At 44.8% G+C, this 20,643-nt stretch overlaps 1 protein-coding gene across 11 annotated transcripts in view; it reads left to right on the top strand.

Annotated features, from left to right (window-relative positions):
* LOC110498117 (kinase D-interacting substrate of 220 kDa B) overlaps positions 1-20,643 on the top strand; it is a 101,643-nt gene that overhangs the window by 12,950 nt on the left and 68,050 nt on the right. For all 11 annotated transcript variants that reach the window (XM_036955086.1, XM_036955083.1, XM_036955088.1 and 8 more), the window contains 13 exons: positions 6,911-7,048; positions 8,258-8,356; positions 9,233-9,331; positions 10,658-10,756; positions 10,890-10,988; positions 11,161-11,259; positions 11,569-11,766; positions 13,921-14,019; positions 14,844-14,942; positions 15,112-15,210; positions 17,699-17,876; positions 18,318-18,482; positions 20,201-20,380. In XM_036955086.1, coding sequence (XP_036810981.1) covers positions 6,932-7,048; positions 8,258-8,356; positions 9,233-9,331; positions 10,658-10,756; positions 10,890-10,988; positions 11,161-11,259; positions 11,569-11,766; positions 13,921-14,019; positions 14,844-14,942; positions 15,112-15,210; positions 17,699-17,876; positions 18,318-18,482; positions 20,201-20,380 — 1,630 coding nt within the window. In that variant the 5' untranslated portion in view covers positions 6,911-6,931. The remainder of the gene's footprint in view (positions 1-6,910; positions 7,049-8,257; positions 8,357-9,232; positions 9,332-10,657; positions 10,757-10,889; positions 10,989-11,160; positions 11,260-11,568; positions 11,767-13,920; positions 14,020-14,843; positions 14,943-15,111; positions 15,211-17,698; positions 17,877-18,317; positions 18,483-20,200; positions 20,381-20,643) is intronic.

Raw genomic sequence — 20,643 nt, forward strand, 5'->3', positions numbered from 1 at the left:
GCTTATTTTTTACAATCGTATTACAACCAGTATTTACATTTTTGTAGTCTTAAATTAATATTTTTTTTTGTTTAGGCATAGATTGTCAGGCTGCATTGCCAAAATGAAGACCTTTTTGTCTCTTTTTTTTGTCTTGGGTTGAAATTCATAATTTTGCTTAATATTATGCTAATTTGGGAATGTATTTAATTGAGCATAAACTCTTAGAAAAAAAGTTTCCAAGAGGGCTGTGCCCATGGGAGAACCCTTTTTGGTTCTAGGTAGAACCCTTTTTAGTTCTCGGTAGAACTCTTGAGTTCCATGTAAAGCCCTCTGGAAAGAATTCTACATGGAACCCAAAAGGGTTCTACCTAGAACCAAAAAGGGTTCTTCAAAGGGTTCTCCTATGGGGACAGCCAAATAATCCTTTTAGGTTTTACATAGCACCTTTTTTTCTAAGAGTGTACCGCATAGTTCTGCAAGTCGTGGCAACACTCAGTCTCCACTTAGCCAAGCCAACCTTAAAAGTTTTCCCTATCTCATTTGTTGGAGTATTATTTCAAGTCAATCATGCTATGTAGTATAAGGCCTAATGACCGCCTACCGTCCCATTGCCTTGGACTTGAGCATTAGACCATAAGAATTGCTGAAAGTGAAAGGAAATTGGCATGTTAGGCCTAGACCCTGTCCTTGTGTAATAGACCACTACATATAGGTTACGAATGGATCGAAAAGGAGGCCTACAATTCAAAGTTAAGAACGCACAGCACATTTTGACATAACCTAGCCTACGCAGCAGACATTGGAACACTGTATAGGCTAGTAGGTCCATGACTGCCTATTAAGTAGCTAGCTAATCTTTCTTTTAACAGGCTTTAGGCCTATTCTTTGCCTTCAACAATGAAGCTTATCTCAGTATTGTATTGGGCTGTATTTTTTGCTGCCCAGTCTCATGTCCTCCATAGCCTGCTGTCATAATGAGCTGCTGACCAGTCTCATGTCCTCCATAGCCTGCTGTCATAATGAGCTGCTACCCAGTCTCATGTCCTCCATAGCCTGCTGTCATAATGAGCTGCTGCCCAGTCTCATGACCTCCATAGCCTGCTGTCATAATGAGGTGCTGCCCAGTCTCATGTCCTCCATAGCCTGCTGTCATAATGAGCTGCTGCCCAGTCTCATGTCCTCCATAGCCGGCTGTCATAATGAGCTGCTGCCCAGTCTCATGTCCTCCATAGCCTGCTGTCATAATGAGCTGCTGCCCAGTCTCATGTCCTCCATAGCCTGCTGTCATAATGAGGTGCTGCCCAGTCTCATGACCTCCATAGCCTGCTGTCATAATGAGCTGCTGCCCAGTCTCATGTCCTCCATAGCCTGCTGTCATAATGAGGTGCTACCCAGTCTCATGTCCTCCATAGCCTGCTGTCATAATGAGCTGCTGCCCAGTCTCATGTCCTCCATAGCCTGCTGTCATAATGAGCTGCTGCCCAGTCTCATGTCCTCCATAGCCTGCTGTCATAATGAGGTGCTACCCAGTCTCATGACCTCCATAGCCTGCTGTCATAATGAGCTGCTGCCCAGTCTCATGTCCTCCATAGCCTGCTGTCATAATGAGCTGCTGCCCAGTCTCATGTCCTCCATAGCCTGCTGTCATAATGAGCTGCTGCCCAGTCTCATGTCCTCCATAGCCTGCTGTCATAATGAGGTGCTACCCAGTCTCATGACCTCCATAGCCTGCTGTCATAATGAGCTGCTGCCCAGTCTCATGTCCTCCATAGCCTGCTGTCATAATGAGCTGCTGCCCAGTCTCATGTCCTCCATAGCCTGCTGTCATAATGAGCTGCTGCCCAGTCTCATGTCCTCCATAGCCTGCTGTCATAATGAGCTGCTGCCCAGTCTCATGTCCTCCATAGCCTGCTGTCATAATGAGCTGCTGCCCAGGCTCATGTCCTCCATAGCCTGCTGTCATAATGAGGTGCTACCCAGTCTCATGTCCTCCATAGCCTGCTGTCATAATGAGGTGCTACCCAGTCTCATGTCCTCTATAGCCTGCTGTCATAATGAGGTGCTGCCCAGTCTCATGTCCTCCATAGCCTGCTGTCATAATGAGCTGCTGCCCAGTCTCATGTCCTCCATAGCCTGCTGTCATAATGAGGTGCTACCCAGTCTCATGTCCTCCATAGCCTGCTGTCATAATGAGGTGCTACCCAGTCTCATGTACTTTGCCTTCCTTATTAGGTCCGTGTGAAATGCAAGTGAAAGTCTGCACTTCTCACTGTTTGCTGCCACCAAGTGAGATCATTGTTTCAACTGATAACATTTCTGAGCTTAAAGCTCAAAGAAATACCATCCTTTAAAACCGAAAGCAGCGAGTGGACAACAGACATCACATTTTTTTTTACATTGCTTGGCTTCGAGCCTATGTATGTACAAGCCATAACACATTCATAAGCATATTGACTGACATTTAACCAAAACATCAACTTGCCGTTGTTGACTCATGTATGAATGTGCTTTAGAGCCCAAATTTTTAAAGCCCTTCTTACATCAGCTGATATTTCAAAGTGCTGTACAGAAACCCAGCCTAAAACCCCAAACAGCAAGCAATGCAGGTGTAGAAGCACGGTGGCTAGGAAAAACTCCCTAGAAAAGCCAGAACCTCGGAAGAAACCTAGAGAGGAACCAGGCTGTGAGGGGTGGCCAGTCCTCTTCTGGCTGTGATGGGTGGAGATTATAACAGAACATGGCCAAGATGTTCAAATGTTCATAAATGACCAGCATGGTCAAATAATAATAATCATAGTGGATGTCGAGGGTGCAACAGGTCAGCATCTCAGGAGTAAATGTCAGTTGGCTTTTCATAGCCGATCATTCAGAGTATCTCTACCGCTCCTGCTGTCTCTAGAGAGTTGAAAACAGCAGGTCTAGGAGGTAGCATGTCCGGTGAACAGGTCAGGGTTCCATAGCCGCAGGCAGAACAGTTGAAACTGGAGCGGCAGCACGGCCAGGTGGACTGGGGACAGAAAGGAGTCATCAGGCCAGGGGCATGGTCCTAGGGCTCAGGTCCTCCTCCTCCGAGAGAGAATTAGAGAGAGCATACTTAAATTCACACAGGACACCAGATAAGACAGGATAAATACTCCAGATATAACAGACTGACCCTAGCCCCCCGACACAAACTACTGCAGCATAAATACTGGAGGCTGAGACAGGAGGGGTCAGGAGACACTGTGGACACATCTGACACATCTGACAAAGATAACGTCAGTGACTCAACCCACTCAAGTGACGCACCCCTCCTAGGGACGGCATGGAAGAGCATCAGTAAGCCAGTGACTCAGCCCCTGTAATAGGGTTAGAGGCAGAGAATCCCAGTGGAGAGAGGGGAACCGGCCAGCAAGGGCGGTTCGTTGCTCCAGTGCCTTTCCGTTCACCTTCACACTCCTGGGCCAGACTACACTCAATCATAGGGCCTACTGAAGAGATTAGTCTTTAATAAAGACTTAAAGGTTGAGACCGAGTCTGCGTCTCTCACATGGGTAGGCAGACCATTCCATAAAAATGGAGCTCTATAGGAGAAAGCCCTGCCTCCAGCTGTTTGCTTAGAAATTCTAGGGACAGTTAGGAGGCCTGCGTCTTGTGACCGTAGCGTACGTGTAGGTATGTACAGCAGGACCAAATCAGAGAGATAGGTAGGAGCAAGTCCATGTAATGCATTGTAGGTTAGCAGTAAAACCTTGAAATCAGCCCTTGCCTTAACAGGAAGCCAGTGCAGAGAGGCTAGCACTGGAGTAATTTGATCAAATTTTTTGGTTCTAGTCAAGATTCTAGCTGCCGTGTTTAGCACTAACTGAAGTTTATTTAGTGCTTTATCCGGGTAGCCGAAAAGTAGAGCATTGCAGTAGTCTAACCTAGAAGTGACAAAAGCATGGATTCATTTTTCTGCATCATTTTTGGACAGAAAGTTTCTGATCTTTGCAATGTTACGTAGATGGAAAAAGCTGTCCTTGAAACAGTCTTGATATGTTCGTCAAAAGAGAGATCAGGGTCCAGAGTAACACCGAGGTCCTTCACAGTTTTATTTGAGATGACTGTACAACCATCAAGATTAATTGTCAAATTCAACAGAAGATCTCTTTGTTTCTTGGGACCTAGAACAAGCATCTCTGTTTTGTCCGAGTTTTTCAGCCATCCACTTCCTTATGTCTGAAACACAGGCTTCCAGGGAGGGCAATTTTGGGGCTTCACCATGTTTCATCGAAATGTACAACTGTGTGTCTTCTGCATAGCAGTGAAAGTTAACATTATGTTTCCGAATGACATCACCAAGAGGTAAAATATATAGTGAAAACAATAGTGGTCCTAAAATGGAACCTTGAGGAACACCAACATTTACAGTTGATTTGTCAGAGGACAAACCATCCACAGAGACAAACTGATATCTTTCTGGCAGATAAGATCTATTAATTTGGGTTTCCAATATCTAAAAAATAATGTGGTGATCAATGGTATCAAAAGCAGCACTAATGTCTAGGAGCACGAGGACAGATGCAGAGCCTCGGTCTGATGCCATTATTAAAAGGTAATTTACTACCTTCACAAGTGCAGTCTCCGTGCTGTGACGGGGTCTAAAACCAGACTGAAGCGTTTCGTATACATGGTTTGTCTTCAGCAAGTTGCTGCGCAACAGCTTTCTCTAAAAATGTTGAAAGGAATGGGAGATTCGATATAGGCCAATAGTTTTTCAAGAGAGGCTTTATTACTGCCATTTTTAGTGAGTTTGGTACACATCCGGTGGATAGAGAGCCATTTATTTATGTTCAAAATAGGAGGGCCAAGCACAGGAAGCAGCTCTTTCAGTAGTTTAGTTGTAATAGGGCCCAGTATGCAGCTTGAAGCCATGATTATTTTCATCATTGTGTCAAGAGATCTAGTACTAAAACACTTGAGTATCTCCCTTGATCCTAGCTATTTTCCTCAATTAAGTTTGAAAAATAGTATGATCGAGCAGCAGTGAGGGCTCTTCGATACTGCAAGGTACTGTCTTTCCAAGCTAGTCGGAAGACTTCCAGTTTGGTGTGGCGCCATTTCCATTCCAATTTTCTGGAAGCTTGCTTCAGAACTCGGGTATTTTCTGTATACTAGGGAGCTAGTTTCTTATGACAAATGTTTTTTGTTTTTAGGGGTGCGACTGCATCCAGGGTATTGTGCAAGGTTAAATTGAGTTCCTCAGTTAGGTGGTTAACTGATTTTTGTACTCTGACGTCCTTGGGTAGGCGGAGGGAGTCTGGAAGGGCATCTAGGAATCTTTGGGTTGTCCGAGAATTTATAGCACAACTTTTGATGATCCTTGGTTGGGGTCTGAGCAGATTATTTGTTGCGATTGCAAACGTAATAAAATGGTGATCCGGATTATGAGGAAAAACATTAAGATCCACAACATTTATTCCACGGGACAAAACTAGGTCCAGAGTATGACTGTGGCAGTAGGTCCGGAGACATGTTGGACAAAACCCACTGGGTCGATGATGGCTCCGAAAGCCTTTTGGAGTGGGTCTGTGGACTTTTCCATGTGAATATTAAAGTCACCAAAAATGTGAATATTATCTGCCATTACTACAAGGTCCGATAGGAATTCAGGGAACTCAGTGAGGAACGCTGTATATGGCCCAGGAGGCCTGTAAACAGTAGCTCTAAAAAGTGATTGAGTAGGCTGCATAGATTTCATGACTAGAAGATCAAAAGACAAAACAATTTTGGGGGGGTAAATTGAAATTTGCTATCATAAATGTTAGCAACACCTCCGCCTTTTCGGGATGCGCGGGGGATATGGTCACTAGTGTAACCAGGAGGTGAGGCCTCATTTAACACTGTAAATTCATCAGGCTTAAGCCGTGTTTCAGTCAGGCCAATCACATCAAGATTATGATCAGTGATTAGTTCATTCACTATAACTGCCTTGGAAGTGAGGGATCTAACATTAAGTAGCCCTATTGTAAGATGTGCGGTATCACAATCTCTTTCAATAATTTCAGGAAAGGAGGAGGTCTTTATTCCAGTGAGATTGTTAAGGCGATCACCGCCATGTTTAGTTTTGCCCAACCTAGGTCGAGGCATAGACACGGTCTCAATGGGGATAGCTGAGCTGACTACACTGACTGTGCTAGTGGCAGACTCCACTAAGCTAGCAGGCTGGCTAACAGCCTGCTGCCTGGCCTGCACCCTATTTCATTGTGGAGCTAGAGGAGTTAGAGCCCTGTCTATGTTCATAGATAAGATGAGAGCATTTATACTACTATCTGTACTTACTGGTGGCACAGATGCTGTTTCATCCTTTTAGACAAGTGAAATAGACAAGTAAAAAATTGAAAATAAAAGTAACAAATAATTAAACAGCAGCAGTAAAATAACAAGTGAAGCTATATACAGGGGGTAACGGTACAGTGTCAATGTGCGGAGGCACCGGTTAGTTGAGGTAATTGAGGTAGTATGTACATGTAGGTAGAGTTAAAGTGACTGGTCATAGATTATAAACAGAGAGTAGCAGCAGCGTAAAAGAGGGGTCTTGGTAGTCCTTGATTAGATGTTCAGGAGTCTTATGGCTTGGGGGTAGAAGCTGTTACGAAGCCTTTTGGACGTTGACTTGGCGCTCCGGTACCTCAAGCCGTGCGGTAGCAGAGAGAACAGTCTATGACTAGGGTGGCTGGAGTCTTTGACAATTTTTAGGACCTTCCTCTGACACTGTCTGGTATAGAGGTCCTGGATGGCAGGAAGCTTGGACCCAGTGATGTACTGGGCCATACGCACTACCTTCTGGCTTATGAATGGGTTTTGTTATGATGTTCTTATGAACATGAGCTTCAAATATGTCCAGCCAGCTACTGTGCCAGCCAGGCTTATGTGTCATAATAACCCCTCTCTTTGTGTGTCTCAGTTGTGGCGGTGAGGCGTAGCCATGGACACCAGCACCTCTCTGGCCATCCAGAGCCTGTTCAGCTACGTAGAGGAGGACAACGTGCCGGCCATCAAAGCCCACCTGGACAAGTTCAAGGAGGTGGACAGCAGGAGCGAGGTGAGTGGAAGGCACTGCTAAGTATACATTAAAGGGGAAGTTCACCAGTTTTTACATGTGGCCTTATTTAGTGCAGAGATATTATCTAGAGTGAGATTGTGATGTAATAGGAGTTGGTTTGGAGTGTTTCATAACATGCTTTAGATACATTTACATAATGCATTGTAGTCAATGGTAAGCAATGACTCGGCAAAATGTGAGATTGATAAAACAAAAGATTTTAAAAAACAGTTTCGGGGATCAACTACTAGCACAGAAAGAATGAAAATAAGGCCATATGTAAAAATGGGTGAACTTCCCCTTTAACATTGTCTCAATGAAGAGTTCAGCCACAAGCCATATGTGACATGCACACACAGCTACAAGCATGCTAGAGCAATATCCACCGTTGTAGTATGGATGAAGCCTGAGACATTTTATTTAAGATTTTAAAACAGGTATTTTAAATCCTGGATGCTGATTGTTTTTTAGACAGGCAGCCCAATTCTGGTATTCTTTTCTGAAAATGAATTGATATGAGAAGATCTGATGTGATTAGTGGAAAAAATATCAGAATTGGACTGGCTGTGTGATCGCAGTTTTAATCTACCAAATAATCCAATCTCCACATATTTAACACTTTACCAAGTCAATAAGAAACTAAAACAGCCACTAGTATTCTGTGTAAACTCATTTTTGAATCTTTCATACCACATTATAAACTGGGTGGTTCCAGCCTTGATGCTGATTGGCTGACAGCCGTATACCACGGGTATGACAAAACGTTCATTTTTACTGCTCTAATTATATTGCTAACCAGTTCATAATAGCAATAAGCTACCCCGGGTTTGTGGTATATGGCCAATATACCACAGCTAAAGGCTGTATCCAGGCACTCCGCGTTACGTTATGCATAAGAACAGCACTTAGCTGTGGTATATTGGTCATATCCCACACCTCGTCGGGCCTTATTGTTTAATTATATCATCATATTAAAGTGATGCTCCAATGAAATCTGGGCTTAGTAGTTAGGCTACTTTGGTGTGATTGATAACTGCATGTCTATTTCTCTTCTCTCTCTCTTCTGTCGCTCTTTTCTCTCACACTCTTCTCTCTCTCTTCTCTTTTCTCTCTCTCTTCTCTCTCTCTATTTTCTCTCTCTCTTGCTCTCTTCTCTCCTCTCTCTCTCTCTCTCTTCTCTCTTCTCTTGCTCTCTCTCTGTCTCCTCAGAATGGTCAGACTCTCCTCATGATGGCATCAGAACAGGGCAGCCTAGAGATGGTCCAGGAGCTCCTCAGGAGGGGAGCCAATGTCAACCTGGATGACGTGGTAAACAGACGCGCACACACACAGACGCGCACACACAGACACGCGCACACACAGACGCGCGCACACACAGACGCGCACACACACAGACGCGCACACACACAGACGCGCACACACACAGACGCGCACACACACAGACGCGCACACACACAGACGCGCACACACACAGACGCGCACACACACAGACGCGCACACACACAGACGCGCAGACACGCATACACACAGACACGCATACACACAGACACGCGCACACACAGACACGCGCACACACAGACACGCGCACACACAGACACGCGCACACACAGACACGCGCACACACAGACACGCGCACACACAGACACGCGCACACACAGACACGCATACACACAGACGCGCATACACAGACGCGCGCACACACACACCAAATGGTAGTTAGCCCATGGCTTTGAGGTTTGGTGTTGTTTTAGCCACATTATTCAGACATGGCACAGAGGTCTTAGTGTCCAGGCTGCACAACTCACCACACTGTGTGTTGGGTTAATACAGAGCCCCATAATGAACACCTGTAGAATGCCTCAGTTAGAGTAAATGACAGGGTGTAGATCTGCTGTCTCCATCAACACACCCACACACACACACACACTCTCTCAACCTCTTACTAAACCACACACACACACTCAGACTCTCACTACACTAGACTGAGTGAGACTGACCAGACCTGGGCACCGTCTCCCTCTCTCTCTCTCTCTCTCTTTTCTCTGTCTGACACTAACTGTCTCCACCCTGCATCCATGAGCACCTGGTACGACCAGCTGGTAGGTACAGCATTGTGTAGCCACGACGTGATTGGGGTTTCCGTGGCGACCCAGTGTAACCCCTGTGTGTTCTGCCCGTCAACAGGACTGCTGGACGGCGCTGATCTCGGCGGCTATGGAGGGCCATGTGGAGGTGGTGAAGGAGCTGCTGGCCAACAATGCCAGCCTGGAGCACCGGGACATGGTAGGAGAGTAGAGGGGATGGCACTGGGTACTGGGTATTGGGAAGAGACATGGGCAGAGTGGGTACTCTGAAGGAAAGAGTAAAGCTTTTGAACCGGTGTGTAACATTTCTCTTGAAAAACGAGTTTGATTGAAACAGCTACGAAAAACATCTTTAGAAAAAGATGAAAGGATGATTATGCTTGATCTGGCCTTCTTTTTTTTCTGGATAATAATGTATTTTGAAAAGTTTTCATGTCTAAAACATTCTGGGGTGAAGAAGGTAGCTTACAACTCTGGCACAGCAGTGTATCTGTCATTAATAGTGTCCATAGGATATTCCGTATGAGAGCTAGAATACAATACAATTTATATGACGGGTGGGTCTAATCCTGAATGCTGATTGGTTAAAACTGCAGAATACTAAACAATACAATACAATTTTTGCTTTACTGGTCCATTTGCACGGATATTCTTTATTTTTTGCTGTCACACTACCAGACCTGACATCCAATGGTAGAACTAGTTTCTTCACATTCTTCCTCTATTTTTTTATGTGTCACTGCAATCCATTCCAGGCTGCTTTTTAAAAATGCATTTAACCTTTATTTAACTAGGCAAGTCAGTTAAGAACAAATTCTTATTTACAATGACGGCCTGCTTTGTAGTGATTCATCCGTTAGCTTCGGACACGATTCCATTAGCTTCATTACGATCTCCTCCATTTTGTAATAATTGCATTTCGTGATGTCTGGAGTACCTTAACCTGGTTAACTGTAAAACAACCTCTCAGTGGAAGGAAGCCCATTTCATATCCTACAGTATCTTTCCACAGTTCTGTGTTCATTCAAATGTCATAGTATAGTTCATATTCAAGGCTATTCTAAATGCCTTGTTTTTGCGATACGCCAATGAGATGGATGAGCCTTTTTGTTTTCCTCTGCAAAGGAAAGCATTCAGAGTGGTATTTAAGTAGCATTGGGGCGGGGGGGAATGGAGAAAAGACTAATGCCTGTTTGTTCATTATGAGTGTCGTCATGGCCAAGGCTTTCTCACTTAGGATGCATTTTACCTTCTGAGATATGCTGTTTTCATTTCAGATGTTTTATTTAGTGGACTTGTTCTATTCTAAGGTGACATCAGTCATGGCAGTGTTTGGTGCCAGCCTGTCTGTACTAATAACAGTATTAAATCCACTGTGTGGCTACGTACACGTCGTGCTATATGACCACTCCACTGCTTCTCTCTCGCTCTCTCGCTCTCTCGCTCTCTCGCTCTCTCGCTCTCTCGCTCTCTCGCTCTCTCGCTCTCTCTCTCTCTCGCTCTCTCTCTGTGTTTTATTGTACAGGGGGGATGGAGCGCCCTCATGTGGGCTTCCTATAAGGGTCGTGTGGAGGTGGCCCAGCTGCTGCTGGAGAAAGGAGCTAGCCCCAACATCACTGGCCAGGTACTATTCCTATATAAAGAGCTTTTACCTTGTATTTATTCATACATTAAATAACTTATTGTCATAATTAGGTACTTAGGTATCATTAGTCTATTACAGTGTTAGTTAAATATGCTAATGTCTGTCCTTCCAGTACAGTGTGTTTCCTGTCATCTGGGCAGCCGGACGAGGCCATGCTGAGATCGTCCATCTCCTCATTAAGCATGGCGCTAAAGTCAACTGCTCTGACAAGGTAAGCACACAGACACATACTCACCACCGGTTCTGTCTTATACAAAATTATTTTTTAAAAGCAACCTGAAGTAAGTTAGGATCTTATTTAAACTACGCCAATGACCCTACTTAAGGTGTTTCAATAATCATCAACGCTGTCTCTCTCTCTCTCTCTCCATCCCTGTTCTCAGTATGGCACTACCCCGTTGATCTGGGCAGCCAGGAAGGGCCACTTTGACAGTGTGATGCACCTGCTGGTCAATGGGGCTGATGTGGACCAGGAGGGAGCGGTAAGTGGACCTCCCTACTCATATTAAAACTCCAGGATATCCCTATACTGTCACAACGACTCACTAAAGGCTCATGCAAGACAGGCGTTTGTTTGTTTGCTATTTTCACCAAACAAGTTCAGTATTGTTAGAGGTTGTGGTTGAAACATCTTACTACACTGTGACATGAGGCCTTGTATAATAAAGTCTTTCCAGATGATATTCCCAGTCATACCACTTGGAAGTGTTGTGCTAAATCACTCAAATCAGACTGTTCTTCTCCCCCTATCAGCATTGTGCTAAATCAGACTGTTCTTCTCCCCCTATCAGAATTCCATGACAGCTCTAATCGTGGCGGTGCGGGGTGGTTTCAATGAGGTGGTGAAGGAGCTTCTGAAGAGGAACCCCAATGTCAACATGACAGACAAGGACGGCAACACAGCCCTGATGATCGCTGCCAAGGAGGGCTACACTGAGATAGTACAGGACCTGCTGGATGCTGGCACCTACGTCAACATACCAGACAGGGTAGGTGACAACAACACAGGCTGTATACTATTGTAGTGATGTCCTCTGAGAGTTCAGGGAGTGAGTGGTTTAATAAATAAACACAACATAATACAAAAATAAGAAACACAAACAAGACACAGACATGACACTGGAACAGAAACAATAATGCCTGGGGAAGGAACCAAAGTCACTATATAAATAGGGAAGGTATTCAGGGAGGTGATGGAGTCCAGGTGAGTCTGATGATGTGCAGGTGCGCATAACGATGGTGACAGGAGTGAGCCATAACGATCGGCCTGGTGACCTAGAGGCCGGAGAGGGAGCACACTTGACAGATAGACCAGTGGTTGCCAACCGGTTTATATCTTCAAGACATTCCTAGTCGACCACCAGCCAATGAACGATAAAGTCTTGCACTCTTTTTTCGTGTTGAGCTGTTGCCAGTAGGTGCACTTGATTCAAAAGTCCTGCACACCGGGTAAGCAAAGTGTTCCCATGACACAAACTCCGCCTACACGGCAGACTGGCAAATCTGTGACTAAATCGAGTGCACCTGCTGCGCTGCCCAATCGGATAGCTTCCGTGACCCTGGCCACAGCCACGTTTTTAATAGTCTACTAGCCTACATAAGATTTAATAACTTTTAAAACCATGACCACAGAGAGGCTGTCAATGAATACAGCAAAGAGCTGCTGGTTATATGAGTTCATGTTTAAGTTTACATTCAGCACTCACTGTTTTTATTCAACACGATTACTAAAAGCTGCTTCTCCGTACTTCCGCTCGGGCTGCAGCTGCAGTGAGTCAGTAGCCAGGTATCGACAACCCTGCGTTTTATTATTATTATTAGCAACTCGTCGTGTAGATTTTAATATTAAGGAATATTTAACTTTCTCTGGTTATAGGAACAACATGAATTTGTGCATGAGGCAGATGTGGTGCGACTCAAGTTTTGCCATCAGGTGGAAGACCCCTCTCTCTGGTCAGTCTCACCTCTCTCTGGTCAGTCTCACCAGAGGAAAGGAAGGAGAGAGCAGGTAGAAGACGGTGTCCCCTCTCTCTGGTCAGTCTCACCTCTCTCTGGTCAGTCTCACCAGAGGAAAGGAAGGAGAGAGCAGGTGGAAGACGGTGTCCCCTCTCTCTGGTCAGTCTCACTTCTCTCTGGTCAGTCTCACCAGAGGAAAGGAAGGAGAGAGCAGGTGGAAGACGGTGTCCCCTCTCTCTGGTCAGTCTCACCTCTCTCTGGTCACTCTCACCAGAGGAAAGGAAGGAGAGAGCAGGTGGAAGACGGTGTCCCCTCTCTCTGGTCAGTCCCACCTCTCTCTGGTCAGTCTCACCAGAGGAAAGGAAGGAGAGAGCAGGTGGAAGACGGTGTCCCCTCTCTCTGGTCAGTCTCACCTCTCTCTGGTCAGTCTCACCAGAGGAAAGGAAGGAGAGAGCAGGTGGAAGACGGTGTCCCCTCTCTCTGGTCAGTCTCACTTCTCTCTGGTCAAGGCGGTTGGGAAAAATCGTTTTGAACGAAAAATCGTTTTCAACTTGAAATTCAAGTCGGAAACTCTGGCTTTCTAGAGCTCTGACTTTTCAACCTGAAGATCACGGACGTTGTGATTTGACCTCGTTGACCATTAGATGCAAACACCATCAGTCCAGTAAAATAAAAAAACAAATTATTTCAATGCATGCTCCACAGTGCCTCACAAGTGCTAAACCAACGGATCTATTTTGTTATCAAAGCTCGAGTTTTGAAATATAATATGGTCTGATTAACAATATTGTCAGGCCAGGCATATAGCCAATATGCTGTGATATGTATTAGGCCTACTGCTGAAACCTCATTCCTACAGAACTGTTTGTGTGAGTTTCATGTAAAAAAATAAAATCTGAGCAGTAGATCTCAGTTTGGATGGTTAGTTTAGAGGGTCAACGTACCATACAGGGTAGGCAACCATCACCAGTCACTAAAGATTAGCTGAAGTGTTGCCCTGACAACCCTGCCAATACACAGTGTAGAGTCTAGACATGATTAAATCAACCTGAATGATAAATGTAATGATATATGGTAACAGTATCATCAGCTGCTCTACAGTATAGTCTATCTCCTCTGTTCTGTGATGATTCAGTGTGTGTTCTCTGTAATGAAAGCCTGTGGTGTTTCCTGTGTGTGTCACACAGAGTGGGGAGACGGTGCTGATTGGAGCAGTGCGAGGAGGACATGTAGAGATCGTCAGAGCCCTTCTGAACAAATATGCCGACATTGACGTCAGGGGACAGGTAGGAGTCTCTAATGTGACACATCCACATTGTTAAGTCAAATGCCGCCGTTTCTATCTCCATATCAAATCATTTCTGGGTAACAACGAAGTACCTTAATGTGTTTTTCTTTTTTTTACCATTTTAATTGAAAACAAAAAAAACAGCTTCTTAGCAAAGAGCAATTTCTCAAGGAAGAGTTTAGATAGACCACTCCCAGACAGTCCTAACTTAAAACAACCTGTTATTGGCAGAGCGGTTTGGAACTCTCTCTCTTATTGGTCTATTAACTCATTTTACCTGGTGATGTCACAAGGCAGGCCAAAACTCCATCCCACCAAAACAGGCTAAAAGTTTTATGCATCTTTTCAAACAGCTCTTACACTAAAAGGGCATTATCATAATTTTTTTAAAACAATTTTACAGTTTTATTTCAACCTCAGTGTGGAAATATATCTAACACTGAAAAATCTCATTTTTGACTGCACTGGGCCTTTAACATTTATTTGATCTATCATCATGCCAATACTGGTCCCATTCATTAGGGCACACTGTAGCAAAACGTTTTACAATGGAAAACAAAAATGAGCATTTTTTTATTGGGCATATTCAGGTAGTCCCTCCCTGTTTCTGTCAGTTTTGTTCTGTTTGGTGCCTGTTATTCGCTATTCGCTGTGCATTTATTCCACTTGTCATGATTCTAATCTTTAACTCTGCATTGTTAGAAACGGACCCATAAGTAAGCATTTCAGTGTTAATCTACACCAGTTGTTTACAAAGCAAGTGACAAAGAACATTTGATTTGATTTAATGATTACGACCATGTTCTCAACTGTGCTAAACAGGACAGTAAGACTGCTCTCTACTGGGCGGTAGAGAAAGGGAACTGCACCATGGTGAGAGACATCCTTCAGTGCAACCCGGACACTGAGAGTTGCACCAAGGTAAGGAACAGCCACAGCTGTTTCATTGCACTATGACACATTCTTCACCGTGATGAAGTTATCCTTGTTTCAAAATGATTTTTTCACAAGTCATTAAAGTTGCAAATAAACCTTTGCTTGCTTATATTCTCTAGGTCTGAGATGATGATGATGATGATGTGTGTTTCAGGATTCAGAGACCCCTCTGATCAAAGCCACCAAGATGAGGAACATTGAGATAGTAGAGCTGCTCCTGCACAGAGGGGCCAAGGTGGCTGCTGTCGACAAGGTACTGGAGAAACACAACATATAGAGCCTATGTCTTTCAAATATCATCACAGGTTCTGTATTCAAGCCAAAGCATTTCATGGATGTCAGTTTGCTTTTCACAAGACTGCTTATGAGATGGAAAGTTAAATGGAAGTGAAACGTTCTTGACATTTGAATGATGTTACTGTTTTATGTCTGTCAATGTCTGATGTGATATAAATATATATCCACATTGTGTGCGACTGTAAAGTTTCTATAGTCTACTGTAATCATCTCTCTCCCCTACTCTACTGTAATCATCTCTCTCCCCTACTCTACTGTAATCATCTCTCTCCCATACTCTACTGTAATCATCTCTCTCCCCTACTCTACTGTAATCATCTCTCTCCCCTACTCTACTGTAATCATCTCTCTCCCCTACTCTACTGTAATCATCTCTCTCCCCTACTCTACTGTAATCATCTCTCTCCCCTATTCTACTGTAATCATCTCTCTCCCCTACTCTACTGTAATCATCTCTCTCCCCTACTCTACTGTAATCATCTCTCTCCCCTACTCTACTGTAATCATCTCTCTCCCCTACTCTACTGTAATCATCTCTCTCCCCTACTCTACTGTAATCATCTCTCTCCCCTACTCTACTGTAATCATCTCTCTCCCCTACTCATCTCTCTCCCCTACTCTACTCTAATCACCTCTACTCTTCTCATTTCCACTCTACTCTAATCATCTCTACTCTACTCTACTCATCTCTACTCTACAGTGCCTTGCGAAAGTATTTGGCCCCCTTGAACTTTGCGACCTTTTGCCACATTTCAGGCTTCAAACATAAAGATATAAAACAATTTTTTTGTGAAGAATCAACAACAAGTGGGACACAATCATGAAGTGGAACGACATTTATTGGATATTTCAAACTTTTTTAACAAATCAAAAACTGAAAAATTGGGCGTGCAAAATTATTCAGCCCCTTTACTTTCAGTGCAGCAAACTCTCTCCAGAAGTTCAGTGAGGATCTCTGAATGATCCAATGTTGACCTAAATGACTAATGATGATAAATACAATCCACCTGTGTGTAATCAAGTCTCCGTATAAATGCACCTGCACTGTGATAGTCTCAGAGGTCCGTTAAAAGCGCAGAGAGCATCATGAAGAACAAGGAACACACCAGGCAGGTCCGAGATACTGTTGTGAAGAAGTTTAAAGCCGGATTTGGATACAAAAAGATTTCCCAAGCTTTAAACATCCCAAGGAGCACTGTGCAAGCGATAATATTGAAATGGAAGGAGTATCAGACCACTGCAAATCTACCAAGACCTGGCCGTCCCGCTAAACTTTCAGCTCATACAAGGAGAATACTGATCAGAGATGCAGCCAAGAGGCCCATGATCACTCTGGATGAACTGCAGAGATCTACAGCTGAGGTGGGAGACTCTGTCCATAGGACAACAATCAGTCGTATATTGCACAAATCTGGCCTTTATGGAAGAGTGGCAAGAAGAAAGCCATTTCTTAAAGATATCCATAAAAAGTGTTGTTTAAAGTTTGCCACAAGCCACCTGAGAGACACACCAAACATGTGGAAGAAGGTGCTCTGGTCAGATGAAACCAAAATTGAACTTTTTGGCAACAATGCAAAACGTTATGTTTGGCGTAAAAGCAACACAGCTGAACACACCATCCCCACTGTCAAACATGGTGGTGGCAGCATCATGGTTTGGGCCTGCTTTTCTTCAGCAGGGACAGGGAAGATGTTTAAAATTGATGGGAAGATGGATGGAGCCAAATACAGGACCCTTCTGGAAGAAAACCTGATGGCGTCTGCAAAAGACCTGAGACTGGGACGGAGATTTGTCTTCCAACAAGACAACAAAACATAAAGCAAAATCTACAATGGAATGGTTCAAAAATAAACATATCCAGGTGTTAGAATGGCCAAGTCAAAGTCCAGACCTGAATCCAATCGAGAATCTGTGGAAAGAACTGAAAACTGCTGTTCACAAATGCTCTCCATCCAACCTCACTGAGCTCGAGCTGTTTTGCAAGGAGGAATGGGAAAAAATGTCAGTCTCTCGATGTGCAAAACTGATAGAGACATACCCCAAGCGACTTACAGCTGTAATCGCAGCAAAAGGTGGCGCTACAAAGTATTAACTTAAGGGGGCTGAATAATTTTGCACGCCCAATTTTTCAGTTTTTGATTTGTTAAAAAAGTTTGAAATATCCAATAAATGTTGTTCTACTTCATGATTGTGTCCCACTTGTTGTTGATTCTTCACAAAAAAATACAGTTTCATATCTTTATGTTTGAAGCCTGAAATGTGGCAAAAGGTCACAAAGTTCAAGGGGGCCGAATACTTTCGCAAGGCACTGTAAATCATCTCTAATCATCTATACTCTACTCATCTCTACTCTAATCATCTCTACTCAACTCTACTCTAATCATGTCTACTCTACTCTAATCATCTCTACTCTACTCTAATCATCTCTCTCTCCCCGTGTCTAGAAAGGAGACACAGCCCTTCACATTGCCATCAGAGGGCGGAGCCGCAAGCTGGCTGAGCTCCTCCTGAGGAACCCTAAAGATGGCCGCCTGCTCTACCGCCCCAACAAGGCCGGCGAGACGCCTTACAACATTGACTGCACCCACCAGAAAAGCATCCTCACCCAGATATTTGGAGCCAGTGAGAAATGATACTTTATCATGAAGATATGCATATTAAGACAGAAATAGTCAACTAGTGTTGAAGTACTCTAGTGTTGAATATGAACCTGCTATTATGAAAGAAAAATGTAACAAAGAAAATATAACATTCAAATGCTATTATTTAAGTCACCTGTTAATATGAATCATTACTCTGAAGGTTTAGCTCGCTCACTCTTATTTTGGATAAATTGTGGTATTTATGAAGTTATGACCACTCACACTCACACTCACGCTCTCGCTCTCGCTCTCTCTCTCTCTCCCTCTCTCTCTCTCCCCATTCCCTTCTCTCTCTCTCCCTCCCCCCTCTCTCTCTCCCCGTTCCCTTCTCTCGCTCTGTCTCTCTCTCTCTCCCTCCCTGTTCCATCCTCTCTCTCTCTCTCTCTCTCTCTCTCTATCTCTCTCTCCCCCTATCTGTCAGAGCACCTGTCTCCTTCTGAGTCTGACGGTGACATGCTGGGGTATGATCTGTACAGCAGTGCCCTAGCAGACATCCTCAGTGAGCCCACCATGCAGCCTCCTATCTGTGTGGGCCTGTACGCCCAGTGGGGCAGCGGCAAGTCCTTCCTGCTCAAGAAACTGGAGGGTAAGAGAGGACCACCAGAAACACCACTGAGGCTGTTTTCCACTGTTTTCTTTCAGCTGAAGCTTCACAAAGCGCTCATGTAAAAATAGTAAAATACTACTACAACAACAATATAAATCTTGAAGTGAACATGTCAGCCTATTTAGTAAAGTTCTGGACATTACAATGTGTTTAATTTTTACTCAGTCCCAGTTCTCTGTCTTAGTGCCTCATGCGTAGGTCCCTGTGTTAGGCAGGACCAGCTAAAGACCCTCACTCATTTGTAGATCCCCATGTTAGGCAGGACCAGCTAAAGACCCTGACTCATTTGTAGATCCCCATGTTAGGCAGGACCAACTAAAGACCCTCACTCATTTGTAGATCCCCATGTTAGGCAGGACCAACTAAAGGCCCTGACTCATTTGTAGGTCCCTGTGTTAGGCAGGATCAGCTAAAGACCCTCACTCATTTGTAGATCCCCATGTTAGGCAGGACCAACTAAAGGCCCTGACTCATTTGTAGGTCCCTGTGTTAGGCAGGACCAGCTAAAGGCCCTGACTCATTTGTAGGTCCCCATGTTAGGCAGGACCAGCTAAAGGCCCTGACTCATTTGTAGGTCCCCGTGTTAGGCAGGACCAGCTAAAGACCCTGACTCATTTGTAGGTCTCCGTGTTAGGCAGGACCAGCTAAAGACCCTGACTCATTTGTAGGTCCCCATGTTAGGCAGGACCAGCTAAAGGCCCTGACTCATTTGTAGGTCTCCGTGTTAGGCAGGATCAGCTAAAGACCCTCACTCATTTGTAGATCCCCATGTTAGGCAGGACCAACTAAAGACCCTCACTCATTTGTAGATCCCCATGTTAGGCAGGACCAACTAAAGGCCCTGACTCATTTGTAGGTCCCTGTGTTAGGCAGGATCAGCTAAAGACCCTCACTCATTTGTAGATCCCCATGTTAGGCAGGACCAACTAAAGGCCCTGACTCATTTGTAGGTCCCTGTGTTAGGCAGGACCAGCTAAAGGCCCTGACTCATTTGTAGGTCCCCATGTTAGGCAGGACCAGCTAAAGGCCCTGACTCATTTGTAGGTCCCCGTGTTAGGCAGGACCAGCTAAAGACCCTGACTCATTTGTAGGTCTCCGTGTTAGGCAGGACCAGCTAAAGACCCTGACTCATTTGTAGGTCCCCATGTTAGGCAGGATCAGCTAAAGACCCTGACTCATTTGTAGGTCCCCATGTTAGGCAGGACCAGCTAAAGACCCTGACTCATTTGTAGGTCCCCGTGTTAGGCAGGACCAGCTAAAGGCCCTGACTCATTTGTAGGTCCCTGTGTTAGGCAGGACCAGCTAAAGGCCCTGACTCATTTGTAGGTCCCTGTGTTAGGCAGGACCAGCTAAAGACCCTGACTCATTTGTAGGTCCCCGTGTTAGGCAGGACCAGCTAAAGGCCCTGACTCATTTATAGGTCCCCGTGTTAGGCTGGACCAGCTAAAGGCCCTGACTAATTTGTAGGTCTCCGTGTTAGGCAGGACCAGCTAAAGGCCCTGACTCATTTGTAGGTCTCCGTGTTAGGCAGGACTAGCTAAAGACCCTGACTCATTTGTAGGTCCCCGTGTTAGGCAGGACCAGCTAAAGGCCCTGACTCATTTGTAGGTCCCTGTGTTAGGCAGGACCAGCTAAAGGCCCTGACTCATTTGCAGTTGCGTATTCTTATGTGTAACCTGCTTCCCCCCCTCCTACAGATGAGATGAAGAATTTTGCGGGCCAGCAGATTAAACCTCTGTTCCAGTTCTCCTGGTTGGTGGTGTTCCTCACGCTGCTGCTGTGTGGCTCTGTAGCTCTGGTCCTGGGCTTCACAGTCACCCACCGCCTGGCCATCGCCGTCTCCCTCAGCCTCCTCGCCCTGCTCTACGTCTTCTTTGGTGCGAAACACTAGAATAGAATGGAGCGGAAGACGATAATATTTTGTAGAGTAGAGATGTTTATAGAGTAGAATAGAATGGAGCGGAAGAGAATATTATACAATAGAATACGTCAAATAAGAAGTTTCGGCCTTGGCCTGGGTGTTCTGCAGTTAGGGAAAGTTGCACGTATTATATCACTAGAGGGCGCCATTGGTCTGTTAGTTTTGAGCAGCTGTACAGTGTTTCATTAAATAAAACTACATTTTTAAGGTTCTTGCCAC

This window comes from Oncorhynchus mykiss, chromosome 19 (genome assembly GCF_013265735.2).
Source record: "Oncorhynchus mykiss isolate Arlee chromosome 19, USDA_OmykA_1.1, whole genome shotgun sequence".
Taxonomy (NCBI): domain Eukaryota; kingdom Metazoa; phylum Chordata; class Actinopteri; order Salmoniformes; family Salmonidae; genus Oncorhynchus; species Oncorhynchus mykiss.